Genomic DNA, 25628 nt, shown 5'->3' on the forward strand with positions numbered 1-25628 from the left:
TTGGCCAGCGCGACGTCCAAGACAAGACTCATGAGAATGCCTTTTAAGGGGACCCTCCTGTTCGGAAGCGAAATGAAGAAGTTAGCCGACAAATGGGGCGAATCCCCACTACTGCGGCTACCGGAAGACAAGAACAAGAGAAGCCAGTGCCCTTCGCCCCGAACATCTAAGTGCAGGGAATCACAGCATTTCAAACCGTACAAAAGTACATATCAAACATCTTGCCCTGCAGGCCAGGGGTCAGTCCTTTCGGAACAAGCACAACAAAAGGGGAGCCGGCTCTGGCCCAGGCCCCACCTGCACCCCACAATGAAAATCAGCCGGCCCATCCACAGGAAGAAGCCATAGGGGGCAGGTTTGCCCTATTCTATCAAAGATGGGTCGAGATAACTTTGGACAAGTGGGTCCTAACCATCATTTGAGAGGGATATTATCTGGACTTCCACAACACTCCTCTGGACAAATTTGTGAAATCTCCCTGCCACAACCTCTCCAAGAGGAGGGCAGTGGAAACCATGCTGACCAAATTGCTCGCCTTAAAGGCCATAATGCCGGTAACCATGCAACAACAAAATACTGGGCATTATTCCATCTATTTTATCGTTCCCAAGAAAGAGGGTATGTTCCGACCCATTCTGGACCTCAAGTCCGTCAACAGTCACCTGAATGTCCCTAGCTTCCGCATGGAAACCCTAAGCTCGGTCATAAGAGCGATACAGCCGGGAGAATTCCTCAAATCCCTGGATCTATCAGAAGCCTACCTGCATATTCCGATCCACCACGAGCATCAGCGTTTCCTACGCTTCACGATCCTGGACCACCTCTACCAGTTCCAGGCACTACCCTTCAGGCTAGCCACAGCTCCCCGAACGTTCACCAAAATCATGGTCATAGTGGTTGCAACACTGAGGAAAGAAGGAATCCTCGTACACCCATATCTGGGCGATTGGCTGATCAGGGCAAAATCCTCAGAGGAAAGTCATCAGGTGACCACCAGAGTCAAAACTCTACTGGAGAACCTTGGGTGGGTGGTCAACACGAACAAGAGCTGTCTGCAGCTCTCCCAATCTCTGGAATATCTGGGAGACCGGTTCGACACCAGACAAGACAAGATGACCCTGATTCCTACAAGGAGAACAAAGCTGATGAACCAATTGCAAAACCTGTTAATCAGTCTTCACCCCAAGGTGTGGGACTACCTCCAAGTCCTCGGTCTCATGTCATCCACACTGGAAGTGGTCCCATGGGCAAGAGCTCATATGCGACCTCTGCAGCGTTCCCTACTGTCATGATGGAATCCGATGTCCCAGAATTAGTTCAATTGGCCTCCAGCTCCTGGACGAAGTTCGAACCCAGCTACAATGGTGGCTACAAGAAGACCACCTGAGCAAGGGAGTAAGGCTATCCTTGCCAACCTGGATCCTGCTCACCACGGATGTGAGTCTACGAGGATGGGGAGCCCACTGCCTGGAACTGACCGCCCAGGGGCAATGGGACAAGGAAGAGTCGGGATGGAACCTCAACCGACTGGAAGCACGGGCAGTCAGGCTAGCCTGCCTACGGTTCAGTCACAGACTCCGGGGCGAATCAGTCAGTCATGTCGGAGAATGCCACAACAGTTGCCTACATCAACCGCCAGGGAGGAACCAGAAGCCAACAGGTGTCCCTGGAAATAAATCCCCTAATGGCGTGGGAGGAAGCAAACCTACAAGAGATCTCAGCCACCCACATTGCAGGAAAAGACAACGTCACTGCGGATTACCTCAGCAGAGAAAGCCTAGACCCAGGGGAATGGAGGCTGTCAAACCCAGCCTTCCAGTTGATAGTAAACCGCTGGGGAACACCAGCCATGGACCTCCTGGCAAGCTGGTCAAACACCCAAGTTCCCAACTTCTTCAGTCACAGATGGGAACCACAATCCCAAGGAATTGATGCCCTCGTCCAGACCTGGCCACAGGAAATCCTGCTATACGCCTTCCCACCGTGGCCGCTACTGGGTGGAATCATCCGCAAGATAGAACACCACAGGGGACCAGTACTTCTAGTGGTCCCGGACTGGCCAAGAAGGTCGTTGTACGCAGACATGCAAAGACTACTGACAGGGAGCCCACTCCCTGTACCTCCTCACAGGGATCTGCTCCAACAGGGCCCGATCCTTCACGAAGACCCAACTCGATTCTCTCATACGGTCTGGCCCTTGAGAGAAGGGCCAGACCTTGAGAGAAGAAGAGCGGATACTCAGGGGTGTGGTGATTGACACTCTGCTGCGAGCATGCAGGTTTTCCACATCGCTAACCTACATACGAATATGAATAATATTCGAAGCCTGGTGTGAAGACCATGATAACCTCCCGCGGACAGTCGAAATTCCCGCAATTCTGGAATTTCTGCAGAGCGGCTTACAGAAGGGGTTATCTCTCAACTCCATCAAGGTGCAGGTGGTCGCGTTGGCCTGCTACAGAGCCAAGGTGGAGGGTGGCAGCCTAGCCTCTCATCCGGATGTCTCCCGTTTCCTGAAAGGGATAAAACAGATTCAACCTCCACTGAAGTGGCCAGTTCCTTTATAGAATCTCAACCTAGTCCTAAACTTCCTAGCAGGAGCCTCCTTCAGACCCACCCGTGGTCTGTCCCTCCGACTACTAATACTGAAGACTGCATTCCTAGTGGCAGTCTGCTCAGCCCGTCGCATCTCCGAGCTTCAAGCACTGTCCTGTCGAGAACCCTTCCTCAGGTTCACACCGGGATCCATACAGCTATGCACGGTCCCCTCCTTCATCCCAAAAGTGGTTTCTCACTTCCATCTAAACCAAACCATCTCGCTACCATCGCCAGACGAGCATAAGGACTCGGAAGAATTTCGCCGCCTTCGCTGTCTTAAAGTCGGCAGATTCCTAATCCAATATCTGGAAAGGTCGGAATCTTACGAAAGTCGGACCACCTCTTCATCCTTCACAGCGGGAAGAAACAAGGGGAAGCGGCCTCGCGGGCAACCATAGCCCGCTGGATCAAAGAAGTTATCAAGGCGGCCTACGTAGAGGCAGGCAAGCCTTGACCTCTACAAGTCAAGGCCCATTCCACTAGAGCCCAGGCAGCGTCCTGGGCAGAAACCAAGTTGCTATCACCCGCCGAGATCTGTCGGACGGCGACATGATACTCCATTCATACCTTCTCTAGGTTCTATCACCTGGATGTTCAGGCTCGGGAGGACTCAGCATTCGCAAGGGCAGTACTAAGTGGGCCACGGGCAGGCTCCCACCCGGTTCGGGAGTAGCTTTTGTACATCACATTGGTCATGAGTCCATCTGCTACATGCTAGGAAATGGAGAAATTACTTACCTGATAATTTCATTTTCCTTAGTGTAGACAGATGGACTCAGCATCCCACCCATGGCTGCCGATAATCACGGAAATCTCAGGGGACAATCCCCGAGAGCAAGACAAACACGGGTAAGCCAAGCTTTCCTCTAATTAGGACACCCATTCCTACCGGGTGTCGGCGTTTCTCGGTTGAGCACACTGGTGGTCTCCAGCTATAACCACATCAACCAGTTCAAGTTAATCAAGTTAAACCAAGTTTATGCAAGTTAATCAAAGTTAACCTAGTTAATCAAGTTATTCAGTCACACATATATCCACAATTGCTTTTCGAAGAGAATACTGAAGAGCATGGCGTCCTGCAGGGGTATATGTACTAGGGCTGATGTCAGATTGAAATCTGATCCGTCTCTCAACTGCTATCAGGAGTACATTATACCCATTGGTCTTGAGTCCATCTGTCTACACTAAGGAAAACGAAATTATCAGGTAAGTAATTTCTCCAATAATTTCCCTTTTGAGAATTGGTGCAAAAGCACCAGCAGATTTAGTGGTTTTTCTGTCATCTGAAAATTGCTCCTGAAGGGAGCGAGGAAGGACAAACCGGGTAAACTGGCTGTGTAGAAATTGGCCATCTTTTCCCAGGGCAAAGTGTGCACAGGGATCAGCCTTGCACATGCTTTAATTCTTGGGAAAGGCAGGGTTAGGTTGGGGCGCTAGCAATATCGGCAGGCACTTTTTTCCCTAGGCAGTTTTCGTAGGGGAAAGTGTGTGCCTACTTCCTCTTGAGTATTGGTGCAAAGTCTGTGGGTAAAAGTACCTGCGGACATTTGAAAATTGCACTACTCTTTAAACCAAGACCCAAAAATGAAATAGTTATTCTGTCTTTTGTAACTTGTAATCAAGCACAATTTAAAACTGGAAAAACTGATTGAACGTTGTGTTCTTTTACAGCAGTGAAATCATCATGTGCAAGCTAGAAACACCGTAGCAAGATGCAAGTTTTGGAGACAGACGTGTTTTACATTTGTAATATTTTGTAAATTGGAAATGTTTATTTTTACATTGTGGTTCTTCGGAATTTTATTGTATAAATTTTTTTTAACATTTGAAACATAAGCATTAGAAGTTCATACTCAGGTTTAATTACATGACACTGATTCTATTTATAGCCAATCAGTTAAATACTTAGCATCCACAACCATTTTTTTTATTACAAAAGTTTCAATTAGTACTGTCCTATGTTACAAATGGCATTTTAAGCAATAATGTGTAAGAGGAGACTGTCCCTAGTTTGAAAGTTGAGAATATTTAGGATAAAACTGTGCAATAATCACAAGCACACTAATGTCAGCACTTTTGTAAACTACCACACAGGGACCGGTTTTCTAGCTTGACTACAGAACATTATTTTAAAGTGTCCTGAAGTTGCACAGATTCTGTGGAATTCACATTTTACTTGTATACAAGATGTGTGTGTGTTTCCAGTAAGTAATTTAAAAGGTATAGATTATTTTAATATATGCTTTTGTAAAAAAAAACAAAAAACAAAAAAAACAGGAATTTTCTACCATTTTTAATGAATGTCTCCCTACTTTTCCAAATACACCCCCCCCCCTTTGCAAATATGCAAAATGTAAGATGCATTGCCAATGCAAATACTTAAAAAATAACAGTTTCTAATATGAAAGTGGAAACTCTAAAAGTGATACAAGTGTACTGCTGGTGTTTTGGGATTACCGTTCTATAGTTGTAGAAACTTTAGATCTGTTAAAAAAAAAAAAAAAAAAAGGTAAAATGTTTTTTTCAGTGCCCTTGCTCCAGAGCTGCTCAGCTCTCCTCCTCCTGGTGGTCCCTGGTATTCCACTGCCTGTCCCCCCTACCCCAAACCTGCCCTCCCCAATCGCTAAGCTTCCACCATGGGGGCAGTGACTGGAGAGATGTATTTTGTGGGGGGAAGGATAGGAACTGAGCATATCCCTCCTTTTCTCTGTGCACAAGTGTAGGTCTGTAGCAGTGGTCTGCTGCCTATGTCATCACTGATTCATGCTGTATTTAAAAAAGCCAGCAGTCATCGGATCAAATCCTGTCCCCCTTTGTGGTGCTGAATTCTCCCTTCCTTTACCCCGATCTGAACAACCAAGTAGCTTAACATAGGACTGAAACTTTAGTCTTCCGCTTGCGCTTACAGAGAGGCAGCCCTGCATTTAAAGTGTTCACAAGAAGTCATTGCAGGAGAATGTCAGTCAGGATTTATTATTCCTTATACGCTTTGTTGCAGTGTCTGCTTGGTTTTATGCCAGCAAGTTTCTAACCTAAAGCAAAAATACTAACCACTATTTTCAGATAATTAAGCTGAGAATTAAAAGAAAATTGAGATTTCTCTTTCATTTGGGTTTTGATTTTGTTGCTGAGGAGACATTTAAATTCACACTATTGGGCATGGCAAAGTAAATGGGGGGTTTTTCTTTGCTAATTTTGGATACGAAGCCAATACATGTAAAGTATGAATACAGTATAGATATCTGAAAAGTAGATCCAGTGAAGGGAATTTTTTTTTTTTAGATAAGTTACAGTTTCTACTCTAAAAAGTGTTTAAAAAAAAAAAAAAAGACAAAAACGTATAAAGGAGACATTTAGTAAGGCCTGAGAAGTACTAGAGTGCTGAACCTGGCAGCTTGCTGTATTAAGAGTTTAGCTAATTCATCCGCTTTACCTTGTCTGCAGTATCTGAAATTATGCAGCGGTAGTCTGTGCACCATGGCTGTAGCTTATTGAAATCTAGCCCTGTCTTTTGTATTCATAGTTACCCCCATCCCCTCAACATTTCTGAAATTGTATTGGCTTTTACAAATATTTACCCAGAGTTACATTACATAATGAGCAATTTTGCACATACTTAATGCTATTTTTTTTCATAATGCATGTATCTTTTCCACACGAAGACTTAAAAAGGCTCCTCATTTCTAAACAAAATCTTAACTTCCATCCTTATTGAAGCATAGTGATACCTTATTTATTTCCATCTGTTTATAGCTTAATGAGTATGGCAAACCGTACATAAATTGGCCTGAACCAGTTAAAGAACTGCAGTGGGCCAAGGCAGCAGTCCTCTAGGGACGGCTCTGTTGGTTCTCTCAGCCTGCTGCTTCCAGCACTGAGAGACTGTACCCTAGGTCCACTGTGGCTTTATAACCAGTATGGAAAGCTCTTTAAAAAAGGTTTTGTTTCATTGTTTGGGGGGGAGGTGGGGCTTGGCCTGGCCTCTCTCCCTGCCCCCCATACCCGAACCTTCAGCCCCGTTAAATCCACCCTAAATGTGTGTACTGATGGTTAAGAGGGGGGTCCATGAGTCTCCATTTGCAATTGCCACAATTTCTTTTTGTGATAAAGCCCCACTCTTCTTCCCTCTAACCCAGGGGTGCTCAAACCAGTCCTATGGGGCCCCCCCAGCCAGTTGGGTTTTCAGGCTATCCCTAATGAATATGCATGAGATGTATTTGCATGCACTACCTCCTGTGTATGCAAAATATTCCTTTGAGAACTGATGTCATGAGCCTTCATTTGCAGCTATTTGGGGATTTTTCCCCTATTTTATATTGCCTTCCAACTTACTTTAGTTCTGTCATTCCTCTGATAGTCCTTGACTGGGATTCATGTGGCAGGGCTCCTTCTGAAATCCTGCACTCATGAACCCTAAATTCAGTCACTGGTATCCCTGTTGTGCAATGACTATGACCCCCTCCCAAGGACTGTACTGCCTCTACAGCATCCCATGCCCCAGGGAACAGGAGTCAAACTCAGGACCCTCAGCATGGCAGCGATTCCCAACTTTTTCACGCTCAAGGCAGGCTTACATTAACAAAAATGTTATGTAGTATATCAGCGTCCAGAGAAGGCAGTGCAGATATAGCGAAGATTAATATGGCCAAAACAGAAGAGCTAGGGAAGCACTGAAAGACCTACCTCTCTCCAGAATTTTAAAACGAAAGCAGGGTGCAGAGAGACCCATGAACTCATCATGATAGACCCGCTCTCTCTGTATTCAAGTGCAGTGTGAAAGAGAAGTCTGTGTGCTTTGGATAGGCAGCACAGTTCTTTATTTTAGCTCCTTCATGGTTGCTACACCAAACATCCAGTGTTCAGTGCACACGCTCCCCATCTCACTCAGCTTGGGAATAGGAGAGAGGCTGGAAGGATGTAAAGGAGGTGGTTCAGGATGAGAAGATGAGGTGTGGTGTGCACAAAGCAGCTCCCAGTTATCTAGGCCCTGCATGCTGCTCCTTAATTGCCACACTCCGGAGCCTTGCTGTAGCTAGGGAGAAAAGGCATGCACAAGGTCTCAGAAAGGAGCTCCTACACGTTTAAGAGTCACTACTGTGAGGAGCTAAGAGCAGAGCCCAGGTAGTGCCTTTTCAGTGGCACACCTGACGGTACACCAGAGTGCCATGGCAGGGAAACAGTGGTGTGCAGCACTGCCACTGAGCCAGCCCAATTTACACTTTTAGTTTGTTTTTTCTTTATTTGGTCATCCCCCACCAGCTAAAATAGACACACACACAGAGCATTATTGTACCCAAATTTGTTTTTTTTCTTTAACCTGAAATGCCTCTTTAAAGCCTGCTTACTTGTTATTCCTGTATAATCTTCCAGTTGGTGCTGCCTAATCCCCCAGTCTTTAGTCATCAGCCGCTACTGTGTTTAGCCGGAACTGTGTGTTTAAAAAAAAATAAATAAAAAAAATCTGTTCCCTATTCTGGAAGAACTGATTGTCAATAAAAGAAATGTTATTGTAAATAATGTGTTTCATGAGAGAAAAGCTTTGGTAACCTTTACAATCTCTTGTACAACTGATTATAATCAAACTACAGTATATCATCAAGTTTGTGATTATTGTGACAATGGTACTGTATATAATTATTAAAGCAAACAGCCTGTTGTGCTTATGCCTCTGACATTATAGCACAGGTTTACTAAGAGGTTTCATACAATTTTGTACATAATGGGGAAACCCTTAGTTAATCAGGTTCAATATATTTTTATGTGAACATAAAAAAAAATCTGTTTTCCTTTTTAATTTCAATGTAATACATAAATATTTAAAAAAATATTTGATATTGGAGTAAGTCTATATGTGACATTTTCCATTAAACATTACTGTCCTCAACTTTGTGTCTTTGCCCCTGTTGGGAATGAGAGCGTAAGGTACTCTGGCACAATATCTATGACATTTATTAATGTGACATCATGGTAATATATGTTATTTACAGAAAGTTATTTACATACCACATGATTGCATATGCCATCCAGCACCCTTCATGTCATCAGCTTTGTATCGAGGAGTCGTCAGGTCAGCAAAGGCGAGAAGGGGGTTTTCAGTGTCCAGCACTCTATTCGTCTATAGAGGCAATATCTCCTACTCCCGCTGGACACTGGAAAGTCCTGCTCTTTTATACCGTGCCGTAAACAAGTGTGCGTGCGAGAGAGAAATGATTGATCACTATCCCCCCATGTTATGTATCAACAGTTGCTATTACCCAGTCGGGACTCATCCTGTCCCTGGCATGTAGGCGATTGATCAGACCGCCGTATTCCTGACAGGGAGCCAGAAAGCTGAGCTGCACAACCTGTTTAACAAGAACATGTTTATCCTACACTCCACCCTTGATCAGTCATTCTCCAATGCAGGCACCACTGCATACGAAGCCACTGTAGTGGTATATTTACTTTGACGTGCTATTTTATGCACTCAATAGGTAAGATAACATGTACATACTAGGCACAGGAGGCATACACACATTACAATAAGGATAGGATGAAAAATCCAATTCAGAGTCATTGTGGCAGTAGAGGAACGTCTGAAAAACACATCCCACCAAGAATGAGAGGTGTCTTTTATCAGTTGTTGTTGTAAATGTAGTAGGCATTCCTTGGCAAAGTCCGCTCAAAGCAGGGCACCAGTTACAGCAATGTCCACATGTCTCAGGGTCTGTTTCAACGAATCAGAGGTATTCAATACCTTTTGCGGTTTAGTCAAATCCAACAATGGTGTCTTAAAGAATAAGTCCAACTTTACCCCCAATTGCGCGTCAGCGATGTCCATTGGTGGTAAATAATATTGTCGAGAACCAAAAGTAAACCAAGTAACATTATACAGGCATCCTGTAAAAGTCAAATTATATACACCTACAGTTTCAGGGAATGGAATTATGAAACCAGTTACATTATCAGGTAAGGCTACAGTGTGCCAAAGGTTGCTGCAACGAGCAATCATCGGGTAATGTGGAATACATTAAAGGGCAAGCCAATCCCATTAGTGTAGGGGTACATAGTGTGATACTCGTTTACCGTCTTGTTTCTGCCACAGACTCCAGTCCGCATGACAAGATGAAAATGAAACTTGTAATTCTACTGTCCCCTCCCTGATAGGCCATAAGTCTAATGCTGTTTGGATAGCGACCTTAGCCTGATCAAAAGCATCTTGTAATCGTCCCCATTCAAATTTTTCCTTTTTTCGAGTGACTTTATACAATGGGGACAATATTTGCCCCAAATGTGGAATGTGCTGTTGCCAGAATCCAAATAGTAGAGATGTGAATCCGAACCGGAATTGGTTCGGATTCTGGTACCGATTCACATGTGGTTTTTTTTTTCATCGGGCCCGATTGCGGTTTTGTTTATCGGCTGCGCCCGAGCCGATAAACAAAAAACCCACCCCGACCCTTTAAAACTAATACCTTAGCTTCCCCCACCCTCCCGACCCCTCTCCCCCAAAAACTTTATACAGGTACCTGGTGGTCCAGTGGGGGTCCCTGGAGCGATCTCCTGCTCCCGGGCCATTGGCTGCCACTAATCAAAATGGCACCGATGGCCCTTTGCCCTTACCATGTGACAGGGTATCCGTGCCATTGGCCGGACCCTGTCACATGGTAGGAGCACTGGATGGCCCACATCATCTTGTGCTCTTACCATGTGACAGGGGCTGACCAATGGCACCGGTAGCCCCTGTGACATATAAGGTCAAAGGCTATCGGCGCCATTTTGATTACTGGCAGCCGATGGCCTGAGTGCAGGAGATCGCTCCTGGACCCCCGCTGGACCACCAGGGGCTTTTGGCAAGTCTTGGGGGACCCTCCTGACCCCCACAAGACTTGCCAAAAGTCCAGCGGGGGTCCAGGAGCGACCTCCTGCACTCGGACCGTCGGCTGCCAGTATTCAAAATGGCGCCGATAGCCTTTGCCCTTACTATGTCACAGGGGCTACCGGTGCCATTGGTCAGCCCCTGTCACATGGTAGGAGCACAAGATGGCGCCAGCCATCCAGTGCTCCTACCATGTGACAGGGAGCGGGAGATTGCTCCAGGGACCCCTATTGGACCACCAGGTACCTATAAAAAGTTTTTTGGGGGGTCGGGAGGGTGGGGGAAGCTAAGGTATTAGTTTTAAAGGGTCGGGGTGGGTTTAGGGGTTATTTTTGTGTGCCATTTTTCCCGCCCTCCCCTAAAACGATGAGGACCCTCACGATCAATATCGTGGGGTTTTCCTATCGTTTTGGGGGAGCCCCCGATTTCTGACTATTTTGAAAATATCTTCCAATATTTTCAATCGTCCGAAGCCCGATTCACATCCCTACCAAATAGTCCTATAAACTTCTGGGCTTCTTTTTGATTCCGCGCCAGGGAAAACAACAATATCTTATCCTTTGCCTTTGGTAAGATTTCTCTTTTACCATTCGACCACTGTATCCCCAAAAATTTCACAGTATTGCTAGGTCCTTGTATTTTATTCTTGTTAATTTTCCAACCTCTATTCTCCATATTTTCTACTACTTGCTCTTCTGTATCCCCTTGTACTAATATATCATCAATGTAATGAGTTAATTGTATGTCTTTTGGACAATCATACCTTTCTAAATCTTCTGCCACCCTCCGGTGACATATGGTAGGGCTATGTAAGTATCCCTGAGGTAGTCTGGTGAAGGTATACTGTTGTCCTTCCCTCGTGAAGGCAAATTGTTCTTGGTTTTCTTTACAGATAGGAATTGTGAAAAAAGCATTTGCTAAATTTATTTATTTATTTATTTATTTTAAATTTTTATATACCAGAATTCCTGTATGCAATACAAATCAATCCGGTTTACAAGTAACGAAAAGGTTGCCCTGGTCTGGGAGGTTAGACTGGGGTTTTTTACATAGAACATTGAACAATAACAATCAACCATTGAACGTTATTACAAGGAACAGTGAAAGTAACAATAGTATTTAACAAGTAATTAATATTATTATAACATTAACATTATTCATGTTTTGAGCTGAGTGTGTGTGTTCACATTTTAAATCAATTACGGCGTACCACTTCCCCGAATGTTGCTGTATCTGCTCTACCAATGTTACAATATCGGGGACCGCAGCAGTCAGAGGGTCCGTATTTTTGTTCAAAGCCCTGTAATCTACTGTCATTCTCCACGAACCATCTGATTTCTTCACTGGCCAGATGGGATTATTCCAACTGCTAGTGGTTGGAATTAGCACCCCCGCTTCTTGTAAATCCTTAATTGTTTCTGTTATCTCTTTATGTCCTCCAGGTATCCGGTATTGCTTTTGGCATACCGGACCCCTTGTTTTAGGCAAAGCTATTTCTGGTCCCACAGTTCTACCTACTATTATTGTTCTGGATAGATATACTGGTCTATTGTTTTCAAATGCTACTTGCTTACTTGGCGCCTTTCCAAACACCATTTGCCCACATGTTGTATTCAACTTAAGTCCCTGTAACAGATCCATCCCAATTATATATTCCTTAATGGGTACAATTACTACCTTAGTTTGAGGAATTTTGTATCCTCCCACGACTAAAGAAATTATGGTTCGTTTTCCTATCACAGTTTTTCCTCCGAGACCCGCTAATTCTACCTTTTGCCCCCCATGTTTCTTGGGATTTCCAAATATTAAAGTGGCCTCCGCCCCCTATCTACTAAAGCCATCACCTGCTGTGCCCCATTTCGCCATTGTATTTCTACCCCAATATGGGGGCGATTATCCACAGTGATGGCAGCGATTTGGGGGTTATGGCCTTTTTCCTATTGTGCCCAGGATAAGTCCAGATACAGTCTGGTACTATTGGCCTCCTGAGGTGGGGTGCTGGGTTGTATGGACTCAGACTCGTTTATGAAGGGGTTTGTAGCATTTACCTCTTGCTCTTTTTTTCTCTTGCAACAATTGGTTCATCTTTGTTAGTAACACTTTTCTCCAGTCTTCCTCCCTTTCCGTGTAAACTTTCTTTTGTTTACCCTTGCATTTTTGCAGATACAATTTATACATGTCTCTAGTTGGAATACCATCTATTTTCTCTTTAGCCACTCCGGCAGCTATCAATGCTGCAAACATATCTCTCCTTGCATATGGCGCGGATGCCCTGTATGACTTGCTTCGCGTTCAGGCCAAGGCAATGGTTTCCGCAGTTTCGGCCAGATGCCTCCTCTGTTGCGCAACTGGTCCGCAGACTCCTCATCTAAGGCACAGCTGGGCACGCTCCCCTTTAAGGGCAAGTTGCTTTTCGGAGAGGACCTGGAACAGCTCATTAAGTCTTTGGGCGAAAATAAAGTCCATAAGCTGCCGGAGGACCACTCTAAGCAGTCTAGGTCTTTCTTTCCCATGCGTACCCGCTTCCGCGGACAGCGTCTGTACAGCACCTGTGGCCATGGTTCCTTCCCACGGGTTGGTACTTCCAGGTCCCAGTCTTGGTCTCATTCCTTTCGTGGCCACCATGCCTTCCGAGATGGGAGTCAGCATCACCCAGCCACCAAGACTGCTCCACAATGAGATATGGCCGGTCCATTCCTCCGCACGAAACTTAGGTGGGCGTCTTTCTCTGTTTTATGAGGAATGGGCCAAAATCACGTCCGACCACTGGGTCCTCGAGGTGATAGAAAAAGGCTACGCATTAGAATTGGCCCGGGACTTACCGGATATTCATCTAGTCTCCCCTTGCGGTCCACTCGAGGCCCGCGGTATACCAAACCTTGACCAGGCTCCAGGATCTGGGGGCGATAATCTTGGTACCAGTGCAGGAACAAGGTACCAGCCAGTATTCCATTTACTTCGTCATGCCCAAAAAGGAAAACGCCTTCCATCCGATCCTGGACCTCAAGCGGGTCAACCGAGCCCTCCGGGTGCCCCATTTTCAAATGGAGACTCTGAGGGTGGTGATAGCGGCGGTCCGTCCAGGAGAGTTCCTTGCCTCCCTCGATTTAACGGAGGCTTACCTGCACATTCAGATTCGACCAGACCATCAGAAGTATCTTCGGTTCCACATCCTGGATCAACACGTCCAGTTCCGGGCACTTCTTTTCGGCCTTGCCACCGCCCCCCGCAACTTTACCAAAATTATGGTGGGAGTGGCAGCGGCTCTCCGCCGCGAAGGAATCCTGGTCCACCCTTATCTGGACGACTGGTTCGTGCAGGCCAAGTCATCCGCCCTTTGCGTACGAGCCGGGTTCTTGTTCTTCTCACTTCCCTCGGCTGGATTATCAACTTCCCCAAGAGCAGTCTCCAACCCTCCCAGGTCCTGGAATTCCTGGGAGCTCGCATCGACACACGGGTAGGAAAAGTATTCCTCCCGGACGCTCAGGCGCTCAAACTTACCGATCAAGTGCGCAGCTTTCTCTCTGCCGCTCCCCACGGCATGGGATTACCTGCAGATACTGGGGACCATGGCCGCCTCTATCGACCTTGTCCTCTGGGCTTTTGCACATATGCATCCTTTACAGAAAGCATTATTATCCCGCTGGCACCCAGTGTCCAAACAGTTCCAGGAGATCCTCCCCCTCTCCGACGCTACCATTTCAGACATTCAGTGGTGGCTGTCGCTGGCACATCTCCTGAAGGGGATGCCTCTTCTGACTCCTGAGTGGTCATAGTCACGACGGATACCAGCCTCTCCGGGTGGGGGTGGGGGGGGGGAGGCGGTCTGCCAATCTCAAACAACTCAAGGACACTGGTCCCCAGGACAGTCCCATTGGCATATCAATCGCCTGGAAGCCCGGGTGGTATGCTTGGCCCTCAAGGTCTTTCTCCCCCTAATCTGCTGCAAAGTGGTCTGTGTTCTCTCGGACAACTCCACCATGGTGGCCTACATCAATCGTCAGGGAGGTACCCGAAGTCGCCTGGTGGTGCTGGAAGCTAGCAAGCTTTTCGCCTGGGCGGAGAGGCACTTGGATCGCCTTGCAGCCTCTCACATAGCGGGCAAGGAGAATGTTCAAGCAGACTTTCTCAGCCGACAAAGTCTTGATCCCGGCGAGTGGGAGTTGTCAGAGGAGGCAATGGGTCTGACTGTTCACAGGTGGGGTCCCCCTCACCTAGATTTGATAGCAACCTTAGCCAATGCCAAGGCTCCCAGGTTCTTCAGTCGCTGGAGGGAACATTGCTTGGAGGGCGTGGATGCCCTGGCCCTTCCTTGGCCATATGACATTCTCCTTTATGTATTTCCACCTTGGCGCCTCGTGGGAAAAATTCTCAGAATAGAGCTTCCTCGGGGACGGTCGTTCTCGTGGCCCCCGAGTGGCCCCGCAGGCCGTGGTTCGCAGATCTGGATCTAGGGACGGACGGTCCCCTTAGTCTCAGCCACCTTCCTCTTCTTCTTCGGCAGGGTCCCGTATTTTTTGACCAGGCGGATCGCTTCTGGCTAGCGGCATGGCGTTTGAACGGCGCCGTTTGAGACACAAGGGCTATAAAGAAGAGGTTATCTCCACTCTGCTCCAAATTCGTAAGCGGTCTAAATCCCTGGCTTATGTCAGCATTTGGAAAGTTTTTGAGAATGCCTGTGCGGAAGCGGGTGTCTCGGCGCGCTCACTGTTGGTCTTTATGGTTCTCACCTTTCTTCAACGGGGACTCTCCAAGGGCCTTTCCGTCGCCTCGTTGCACATTCAGGTTTTCGCTCTCGGTTCCCTCCTGCGGGCCATGCGGTGGTCTCTCACCCGGATATTGTTCGATTTCTTAGGGGCGCTAAACACTTAAAGCCGCCTGTTCAGGTTATTTGTCCCTCGTGGAACCTAAATTTGGTCCTTCGGGCTCTCTGCGCGGCTCCTTTCGAACCTCTCCATCGGGCTACTCTCAAGGACTTGACCCTTAAGACTGTGTTTTTGGTTGCCATTTGCTCTGCTAGGAGGGTATCGGAGCTTCAAGCTCTGTCTTGCAGAGAGCCCTTCCTGTGTTTTTCGGACTCTGGCGTCTCTCTCAGAACAGTGCCTTCTTTCTTGCCAAAAGTTGTTTCCTGTTTCCATGTCAATCAGTCGGTGGAACTTCCCGTGTTTTCTTCTGTGGATATAGCGGGACCCGGAGGTAATGACCTTCATCGTTTGGATGTTAAACGCATCTTGCTACGTTACCTCCAGGTTACCAATGACTTTCGGATTTCAGATCATCTCTTTGTTCTGTGGAGCAGCCCAAAGAGGGGCAACCGAGCCTCCAAGACTACAATCGCTCGGTGGTTGAAAGAGGCGATTTCTTCAGCGTATATCTGTAAGGGCTGGGAGGTCCCTGAGGGCTTGAAAACTCATTCCTTGCATTCTCAGGCTACTTCTTGGGTGGAGAGTCAAGCAGTCTCTCCTCAAGAATCTGCAGGGCGGCTACGTGGAAATCCCTTTGCTCGCCATTACCGCCTTGACGTTCAGGTGCCAGTGTTTGATTCCTTCAGTCAGCAGGTACTTTGAGCAGGACTGTCTCTGTCCCACCCTTTGTAGGGAATCTTTGGTACATCCCATGGTCTGGACTGATCCGGGTATGTACAGGGAAAGGAAAATTAGTTCTTACCTGTTAATTTTTGTTCCTGTAGTACCACGGATCAGTCCAGGCGCCCTCCCGTATTCGGTCCGCTCGAACTATTTACTGTTCTTTCCTTCTTGTAGGACTCTTTGTGTCTCTGCATGGCTCTCTTGGATTCTCATCACAGGCACCGGAAGCATCTTTCACGATGATATGGGGTAGTCATGCAAGAGCGCTTAGTCACACAGTTTCCTTCAATGGTTCTACTGTTTGTTTTATAAAGTTTCATAGTTAATCTGTTACTTGCTTGATCTTATGCCTTTTACTGCTTTGCCAATGGTTATACTGAAGGGCTGCAGGGTAGGCTCTGTCCTGATATAGGATACCCTTTCAGTTTTGGTCTGTCTCCATCTGCTGGACAGGAGGCTCAACCCATGGTCTGGACTGATCTGTGGTAATTCAGGAATGAAAATTAACAGGTAAGAACTAATTTTCCTTTAAATATCTGCAACATTTTAGATTTGCATATTCAGTTTACAAGTTTGTTCAATCTTTAGTAGAAAGGATTCTGCAAGCACCAGATAATTCTATGATTAATGCACAGATGAAAAAAATATTTCCTGGAAAGGAGTTGAAACAAGGACTTTCATAGCAGACAGCTCCATAAGTAATAACATGTAATTATCAAACACCCCATGCTTAAAGATAAGGTCTTCAACATGACCAAAGTTTGACAATTACAGAAATGCCATAACAACGCAGTGCTGCTTCTCCCTCTGCTGCCTTTCCTCTCTAATAGAAACTGCACAGGCCCTGCAGTCGTGCCACACTTGCTGGCCCAGTGCAGTGCAGGTTGCAGAGAAAGAAAAAACAACATCAGATAAGTGCTGCTAAGTCTTCTGCTGGTTCCAGGACAGGGGCGAAGAAGGGTTGATAAAACAAGGAGGAAGGCGATCTAAAAAAGCCGTGGAGGCAACACAAACGATAGATGCCAAGGAATGTCCATCAAGATGCTTTATTAGAAGATAAATCAATCCAATGAAAAACGCCCGACTCAGGCCAAGTTTTGCCCCCACATGGGGGCTGCCTAGGAAATATTTTATATACATTTGATAATTTCCTTGTGCTGATGAATTTGACAAGTTGGAATGATATATTTGAACAACATAACCTGGACTTATTCAAGGTTGTAATAGAGACTGTTGATTATGATTATACAGTACTGCACACTGAGGCTGGCTAGGCTCTAAGGCTGAGGATAAAAAACGTACCTGAGAATTATAGTGAATTTGAATGGCATAAATAGGTGTACTATACAGTTTAATGTGCAGTACTGCGCGTCGGAGCTGGCTCGCTCTCAGTTCAGGAAATGTGGTCAGACTGTGAGGCAGCCCCCCATGTGGGGGCAAAACTCGGCCTGAGTCGGGCGTTTTTCAATGCGCTTCTGTCCTCAGATGGCATGACCCATAGATGTGACTGCTTTTCCTACATGTTATGGAGAAAGGCCAGTTCTGATTGAAGTTCTGATTGAACTGGAAGCCCAAAGAAGCAGAAATAAACTGCTAGCTTTCTCCACCCCCCAAAATAAAGTCCTATAATCAATACTGGCAAGCAAGGGAATTAAAAACTGGCTGTGCTGGATGTGACTTTGGGCCATAGCTTTAGCAAGGTCCTCCATAGCGTGACTTTGGAGAGGGGGTGACTAGCTGTTGAACTGCCTAAAGAAGGTCAAGGGGGTAAATCTGCTGCTGTCCAGAGACTACTGAGAAGAGATAGGCACCATCTAACAAACAAGAGCATCTCTCAAAATAGCTGTATTAACCTAGGGAGGAGGACTTTTACCTACGTTTGACCATAACTAGTGATAAAAGCTTATAACTAAATGATAAAAGGACTCAAAACTGGGCAAGATATACATACAAATAAGTCATAGGGAGAAAATGACGAATTATTGGGATGTGCTGATGGTTATCTTAGATGTCTAAACATAAGACATAGACAAATTTAGATTTACCTGTTAATTTCCTTTCCTTGAATCCTGCTAAACCAGTCTAGATGCATGGATTTATGCTACCTTGCCCGCAAATGACGTCAGAGGATCACAAATTTTTTTTTAGTGACATTATCACTACTATAAGCAGTGGTACAGACAAGGCACTTGCCAGTCTCTTTATGGACTCTCTCAAGCTAGGTTGAGAGAACATTGCACAAATCTCATCTTTGGGTGAGTTTCCTCACTCCGAAGGTCATCAAATCTTCACAAGAGTGCACTGTTCTGTTCGTACGTCACACTCTGCATGTCAAAGTGGTGCCTAACCCCTACACTAATACCTAAAACTCAACTTGAGTAGCTAGGTGGGCCTCCCATAGATATATAAATACCTACCTAGTATAAGGGCCTTATAGCTAGTCTCTCTCTCTTTTTCCCTCCTCCCCCCCAGTCATTAAGGTAGGAATTGCAACAATTGTGGTACTTGCGCAAAGTGCGAAAAAGTTATCGCAGTCTGTGTTAATACCTATGCGAAGCACTAAGATAGGCTGGTTATCGCAAAGTGCACTATTACCATAAAACACCCCCCTTTTCCTATCGCAAGCGATATTTAGTGCATTTTGATAAATCGAGGCCTTAAGCTCTTAGGGGCGGATTTTCAGAGCCCTGCTCGCGTAAATCCGGGCGGATTTATGCGAGCAGGGCCCTGCGTGCCCGTGCGCCTATTTTACATAGGCCCACCGGCGCGCGCAGAGCCCCGGGACTCGCGTAAGTCCCGGGGTTCTCCGAGGGGGGCGTGTCGGGGGGCGGTCCCTGTCGGCGTGCCGTTTTGGGGGCGTGTCGGCAGCGTTTTGGGGGCGGGTATGGGGGGCGTGGCTACGGCCCTGGGCAGTCCGGGGGCGTGGCCGCACCCTCCGTACCCGCCCCCAGGTCGCGGCCCGGCGTGGAGGAGGCCCGCTGGCGCGCGGGGATTTACGCCTCCCTCTGGGAGGCGTAAATCCCCCAACAAAGGTAAGGGGGGGGTTAGACAGGGCCAGGTGGGTGGGTTAGGTAGAGGAAGGGAGGGGAAGGTTAGGGGAGGGTGTTAGAGGATTCCCTCCGAGGCCGCTCCGATTTCGGAGCGGCCTCGGAGGGAACGGGGGTAGGCCGCGCGGCTCGGCGCGCGCCGGCTATACAAAATTGATAGCCTTGCGCGCGCCGACCCAGGTTTTTTAGTAGATACGCGCGGCTCCGCGCGTATCTACTAAAATCCAGCTTACTTTGTTTGCGCCTGGAGCGCAAACAAAAGTAAGCTATTCGCGGAGTTTTGAAGATCCGCCCCTTAGGTAGAAAGCTGAAATCCAGACCCTCCAGGTAGCATTCTCCGAAATGCTCCCTGTTCCACATGCAGGTCCCTAGAGGCAGGCAGAGCTGCAGCGTCTGACTGCATGGCCGAGACAATGGTTCAGGGACGAGAGATTCAGTTTTGTTAGGAACTAGGCAATCTTTTGGGAAAGGGAGGATTCTTTTCTGAAAGGACAGGCTCCACCTTAACCAGGTGGAACCAGGCTGCTGGCGCTAACCTTTAAAAGGAAAGAGAGAAGCTTTTAAACTAGATGAAAGGGGAAAGCAGACAGTCACTGAGCAGCACATGGTTCTGAGGGAGGTATTGTCACTGCAGCTACTTTATTCACTGTATTGTCACTTTAAAGACACCTACAGTTTTCACATGTTGAGAATTGTGTGTTGTAGAGCTTGAGCTATCAACTTGCTTGCTTTTCCCCAATGGGCAAAAGTGGAAGTTAGCAACTCCTGCTGGCTCTGACCCACTTTTTTTTTAGAAAATTACCATTGGCTTGAGCTTTCAAGCATGCCATATGTACTTATTTTAACACATCCTTTGAACTTCAGAGCAGCCGACCTAGCACCCTTGAAAGGAGGTTCACATCGAACAGCAACATTAGGATTACATATAGAACAAGGTGCATGTAGTGTTTATTGAAAAGATAGAAAAAGGACAGCAAACCAGCAGTCTGAATCTGTAATAGTTCATCATTTCACATAGCACAGAGGCCCCGCTTTATAAAACTTTTATCTCTGTGGAGAATACCTTTTTATTAATCAGGCCAGTTTGGTATTGATACACACTAAATAACATACCCCACAGACACAGAGGAAACCTGATATTTTAATCAGGAGGTGGTTTTTTTCCCCCTAAAGGACTGTGCAATTATTCCAGCAAACTGTATGGAAAAAAGGTATGTTATACAGAAGAAAAATGTTTTTGAGAATGAACAGAAAAACAATGTATATAAAAATGCACCTCTAGCTATACCTATCAGTTATGAATCTGCACAAAATTTATATAACAAAAATACTAGTCTACAGAAATAAACCAACCCACTGACCAACATTGGGAAGGTACTGCACAATATTTCAGCATGAAATCTTAGTCTCCTGGCACTGACAATTTAACAGACCTCTGGCTATTTTTTTCCTGGGCTATTTAGCACTAATGCAATATTAAAATTCGTAATAGTGAGTCCCAAGTGTTTTATTTAAAAAAGTGACTTTAATAAATATGCTAAACAGTTAAAATCTAGCTAATACTTCTCCATGCAAGACTAAATTATATATAACCAAAATTAATTCCATTTTGTTAAGAAAGGCAAACTTGCATTCATGTACCCTATATTTTTATTAAAAGGGTAAACATCTTGAAATAACCTCAGCATATTTGAATTACAAAAAATTACATGATTCAATACGAAAATAAGAAACTGTCTATAAATCTCAGACAGAAGTAAGTCGGCAATTTACAATACATACAGGAGTCAGAGTAATAAACTCTTATACAAAAACAAAAATATTTCAACTAATATATTTAAAATCCAAATTGTCTTAAAATCAATGAAAAACACATTTTTCAAGTTGAAATTTAATCCTCCATCAGTCACACTTCAGGAAGCTACATTACAGCTATTTCATTTACAAAGAAGAGACAATCCTCTTCACCAGTCATTATAAACTGATGTCCTCATTCAGTAACTGTACAACTTCTGTCCTGTCTCTCCCATTTTATTTTTGTGGATTCCACTTTTTTCTTAATCATGAGAACTGAATTTGTTGAACACCAGAAATCTAGAAGAAATAAATAAAATTCAAAGTTAACATTAGTGATAGAAGTGAGCAACAACACAGCCTGAATAGGTTCCTCCCCTTCTTCACAGCCAGTGAAATGTTTGTTCAGAATTTTACTTAAATGCTAACTGAGAACATCCACATACTTCACTTTGAAAAAGTTATTAAATTGCAAAATAAAATGAGAGAAGTTCTGATTTACCAGCACAAATTCAGTTCAATGCCTAGTTAAAAGTACTGTATTGAAATCAGAGCAATGTGAATATCAACCTAATAAACGAAGCTTGACCGACGTGCAGCAAATGCGCAGTAGAGAGCAGCTCTATTGCGCCTGTGCGGGCAAGCACGTCGGTCTCAGCAAGCGTCAGCTGGATATCAACAGGGCGGCGTCGAGCGGTAGCGGCGGCGACGAGGAACAGCGGCCAGTAGCGAGGAAGGAGAGAGTGAGAGGGAGGAGGGAGGAGAGAGGAGAGAGTGGGTGGGTGGGAGGTAGGGGGTGGGAGAGGTGGGGAGGAGTGAGGGGAGGGAGAATGAGGGGGGAGAGGGAGAATGAGGGGGAGGTGAGAGACAGAGGGATGTGAGTAAGTGGAAGGGTAAGAAGTTGTGGAGCAGAGAAAAAGGGAGTGGAGGAGGGCTGAGGGAGAGGGGATGGGATTGACAGAGGGTGGGGAGTGACTGAGGGAAGGGGAGGGAGGTGAGAGTGAGGGGAGGGAGGCAGTGGGAGACAGAGGGTGAGTAAGACTGAGTGGAGGGAAGGGGGTGAGTGAACGAGGGGAAGGGGGAGTGAGGGAGAAAAAGTGTAGAAGGGTGCTGTGTTCGAAAATGGACTGAAAAAAAAATTTAATGTAGCTAAATGGGCTTAACGGCTTGTTAGATAGAAAATAAGGAATGAAACAATGCAACATAAGAAAATCAGAGAAAAAAATCATATTTCAATGCTGCTTTACCTAGTTAATTTCTGTCTCATACTAAAAAGAAGATAATTTTCAAAGTAATTTTTTGCAGGTAAAATGGTGCTTTGACTGCAGAAATGGGGAATTTAAAAATTGCCCCCACCCATTGCAGGTAAAAGTACCCCTACGGGTCACAATGATGCTACTTTTAACCACAGAAAAAAAGGGGTGGGGTTAGATCAGGGGAGGGAAAGTATGCACAATGATTGAATTTCAAAAACCCTGCATGTACTTTTCTGCAGTTGCCTGAATTTTCAATTAGCTTGCAGGCCCACAGATGGGTGGCTGCTTTGCAAATATCTTCCAAGGAAAGAGATGTGCACTGTTCCCAGGAAGAAAGATGAGCTCTTGTTGAGTGGATCCAAAGGACTTCTGGAGCTGGATGCTTTTTCAATAGGCAAGCTGAAGCAATCGTTTCTTTAATCTTTAAGCCTTGGAAGCTGCCTCGCCCTTACTTTGCTCTCCCAACAATTTCTGAAACAGATGGGTAACCTCCAACTATCTAATAAGAACATTAATTGTTAGTTAAAACTTGCTTTGTAATATGCCTTGAGGCCATTTGTGGAAAGGCAGAATATCAAATATCTAGCAATAAATAACTAAACAAACTTGATAGACACCTTACAAACGGAGAGATCTATTTTTACCATGACTCTCCTGCAAGAATACTGGGAGAGAAACTGATTGGTTTACGTGAAATAGAGAGATCATATTCAGTAAAAAAGGAAAGGACTGTTTGAAAAGAAACAGAATCTGAGGGGGAAAAAAAAGAAAAAGATCTCCACATGACAAAGCCTGCAACTCAGAATCCATCTGGCAAAGCAAATAGTAACCAGAAAATCATCTTCAGAAACAGATCTTTAGAGAGGAGATATGAATGGCAGATCTAGTAAAACTCAGAGGACTAGATTACAGTCCCAGTGAGGGACTAGATGTCTGAAAGAGGGTTGCAGATGCTTAACCCTCCCCAGAGGAAACAAAATACATCTGAATGGGTAGCGAGGGAAACTCCCTGGACTTGGCCCCTGTAGCATGAAATAGCTGCTACTTGCATCTTTAGAGACTTTAAAGCCGGACCTTTATCCAACTCCTCTCTAGAGGGAGGAAGATTAGGATGTTAAAAATATCCAAATGCCAAGGCGAAACAGACGATTTCTTGAAGCATGCCTCAATAGATGCCAGACAAGAACATAAGCCAGCGAAGTGGAGTTCTTGTGGTCTTTCAATAAAGTTGAAATTAAAGAGAAGGATATCCTTTTCTGCATAGCCATGACCTCTTAAGAGCCAGACCGTTAGACAAAATAGAACTGGATCCGCCAAGAGAATTGAGCCCTGAATTAAGAGTCCTCAATCCTTGGAAAAAAGCATATCAGAGAATTGACTATAACCTTACTAGTTCCGTGTGCCATGGTGTTCTTGGCCAATCCAGAATTAATAAAATTACTAGTGACTATTCTTCTGAGAAATATGTATAAGTTTCCCCACTGGCCAAGAGGATCTATTTAGATTTTTATATTTGCTTTTTGCACTTTTTAAGCACTTCAAAGTGGTTTACATTCTAGTACTGTAGGTATTTCCCTATCCCCAGAGGGCCAGATTTTCAAAGGGATACGCGCATACCCCCCGAAAACCTGCCTGACGTTCCCCCTGCGCGCGCCGAGCCTATGTTGAGTAAGCTTGGCGGCGTGCGCAAGCCCTGGGACACGCGCAAGTCCCGGGGCTTTCCTGGGGGGCGTGTCGGGGGCGTGTCACGGTGGCACGTCATTTGGGGCGGGGCCACGGGCGTGGTTCCATCCCGGGGGCGTGGCCGAGGCGGATTTTAACAGATATGCGCGGCTACATGCGTATCTATTAAAATCCCGCGTACTCTTGTTTGCGCCTGGTGCGCGAACAAAAGTACGCGTGTGCGCAAATTTGTAAAATCTACCCCAGAGGGTTTACAATCTAAGGGGGTCATTTATCAAAGTGCTATATAGCGTTTTCGCATGCGTTAAACACCTTTAATGCATGCGAAAGCACCATAACGCATGGTGTGATGCAAATCAGAAAAGGGGGAGGAGTTTGGGGCGGGATTTGTGGCCAAGTGGTCTGGCTTCACAATTTTGCGAAGCCGTATCGCACAGCTTTAACGTGAATTTTAATTACACCTTTTTCATTTGCGGTGTTTTCGCAAATAGCGTTTTTAGTATTTTAAGCTGCTGGTGACACAGCCTAGTTCTCAGGGCCCTCATGTGAGAGAGAGAGAGCGAGAGCAACTAGCCATAATGCCCTCATACTAGGTAGGTATTTATACCTTTATATGAGGCCCACCTAGTTACTCAAGGTGAGGTTTAGGTATTAGTGTAGGGGTTAGGGGCCACTTTGACATTCAGAGTGAAACATGTGAAAAGAACAGTGCTCTCTTGTGAAGATTTGATGACCTTCGGAGTGAGGAAACTCACCCAAAGATGAGATTTGTGCAATGTTCTTTCAACCTAGCTTGATGTTACCCAGGTAGAGAGTCTAGCCTATTACCATAAAACACACTCCTTTTCCTATCGCATGCGATATTTAGTGCATTTTGATACATCCAGGCCTAGGTTTGTACCTGAGGCAATGGAAGGTAAAGTGACTTGCCCAAGATCACAAGAAGCGACAGTGGGACTTGAAGCCTGGTCTCCTGGTTCATAGCCTGCTGCTCTAAGCACTAGGCTACCCCTCCACTCTTATGGAACTATATACTCCTTGTGCTGGCTGAAGTAAAAAGGAGAGCTTTACAATTTTTGCAAGTCCATAAGATCCCTGTGAGAAAGACCTCAGCGATTTATTATTCTCTGGAAAGCCTCAGACTAAATTTCCACTTCCAAGTCCCAATTTGTTTCTGTTGAGAAAATCATCCTGAATGTCATCCAGTACTGCAGTCCGAGACGCTATGATTTGTAGTAAATTCTGTTCTGACTACCTGAACAGGGCACTTGCCTTCTTAGCCACCCCTAGACTTCAAGTGCCTCCCTAGTTGTTGATGTAAGCCACTGCTGTTGCAATGTTGGAAAGAACTCAGATTGCTTTTCTCTTCACCATTGGCAGAAAATGAAGCAATGCTAACCCGATAGCTCTGGTTTCCAGCCAACTAAGGGATCATGAGGGCTCCCTTGCACTCCGAAGTCCCTGAGCTACTTGATTCAGGCAGTGGGCATCGAAACCTGTCATACTTCTATCAGTTGTTAGAAATGTCCAGGAAGGAGGTTCCAAACTCATTCTTTTCTGTAAGAGTTGACCAACAAAAAGGCTCCACTTTTCCAACCCTGGAAGAGGAAGACAAACTTTGTAGTCTTATATGTGAAGGGACCATCAAGAAAGCAGAGAAAATTGCAGAGGGTGCACTGAGCTCTGGCCCATGGCAGGAGATCCAAGGTGGCTGCCATGGTCCTCTCTAGTTGCAGGTAATTCCAAGCTCTGGGTGCTGTCTGAGAAACAAATTTCTTCACCTGGCTAATGATTTTGAATATTT

The 25628-nt window shown here is 45.7% G+C and overlaps 2 protein-coding genes across 6 annotated transcripts in view; one reads left to right on the forward strand and one right to left on the reverse strand.

Annotated features, from left to right (window-relative positions):
• The window catches only part of HCFC2 (host cell factor C2), a 116722-nt gene extending 110795 nt beyond the window's left edge, over positions 1-5927 (forward strand). For all 4 annotated transcript variants that reach the window (XM_029601511.1, XM_029601510.1, XM_029601513.1 and 1 more), the window contains one exon: positions 4270-5927. The gene's annotated coding sequence lies outside the window, so the exon portion shown is untranslated. The remainder of the gene's footprint in view (positions 1-4269) is intronic.
• Positions 5928-20021: 14094 nt separating this feature from the next.
• Positions 20022-25628, reverse strand: part of NFYB (nuclear transcription factor Y subunit beta) — a 99028-nt gene continuing 93421 nt past the window's right edge. For both annotated transcript variants that reach the window (XM_029601516.1, XM_029601514.1), the window contains one exon: positions 20022-21185. In XM_029601516.1, the coding sequence (XP_029457376.1) occupies positions 21153-21185 (33 nt within the window). In that variant the 3' untranslated portion in view covers positions 20022-21152. The remainder of the gene's footprint in view (positions 21186-25628) is intronic.

Source organism: Rhinatrema bivittatum, chromosome 4, assembly GCF_901001135.1.
Source record: "Rhinatrema bivittatum chromosome 4, aRhiBiv1.1, whole genome shotgun sequence".
Taxonomy (NCBI): Eukaryota; Metazoa; Chordata; class Amphibia; order Gymnophiona; family Rhinatrematidae; genus Rhinatrema; species Rhinatrema bivittatum.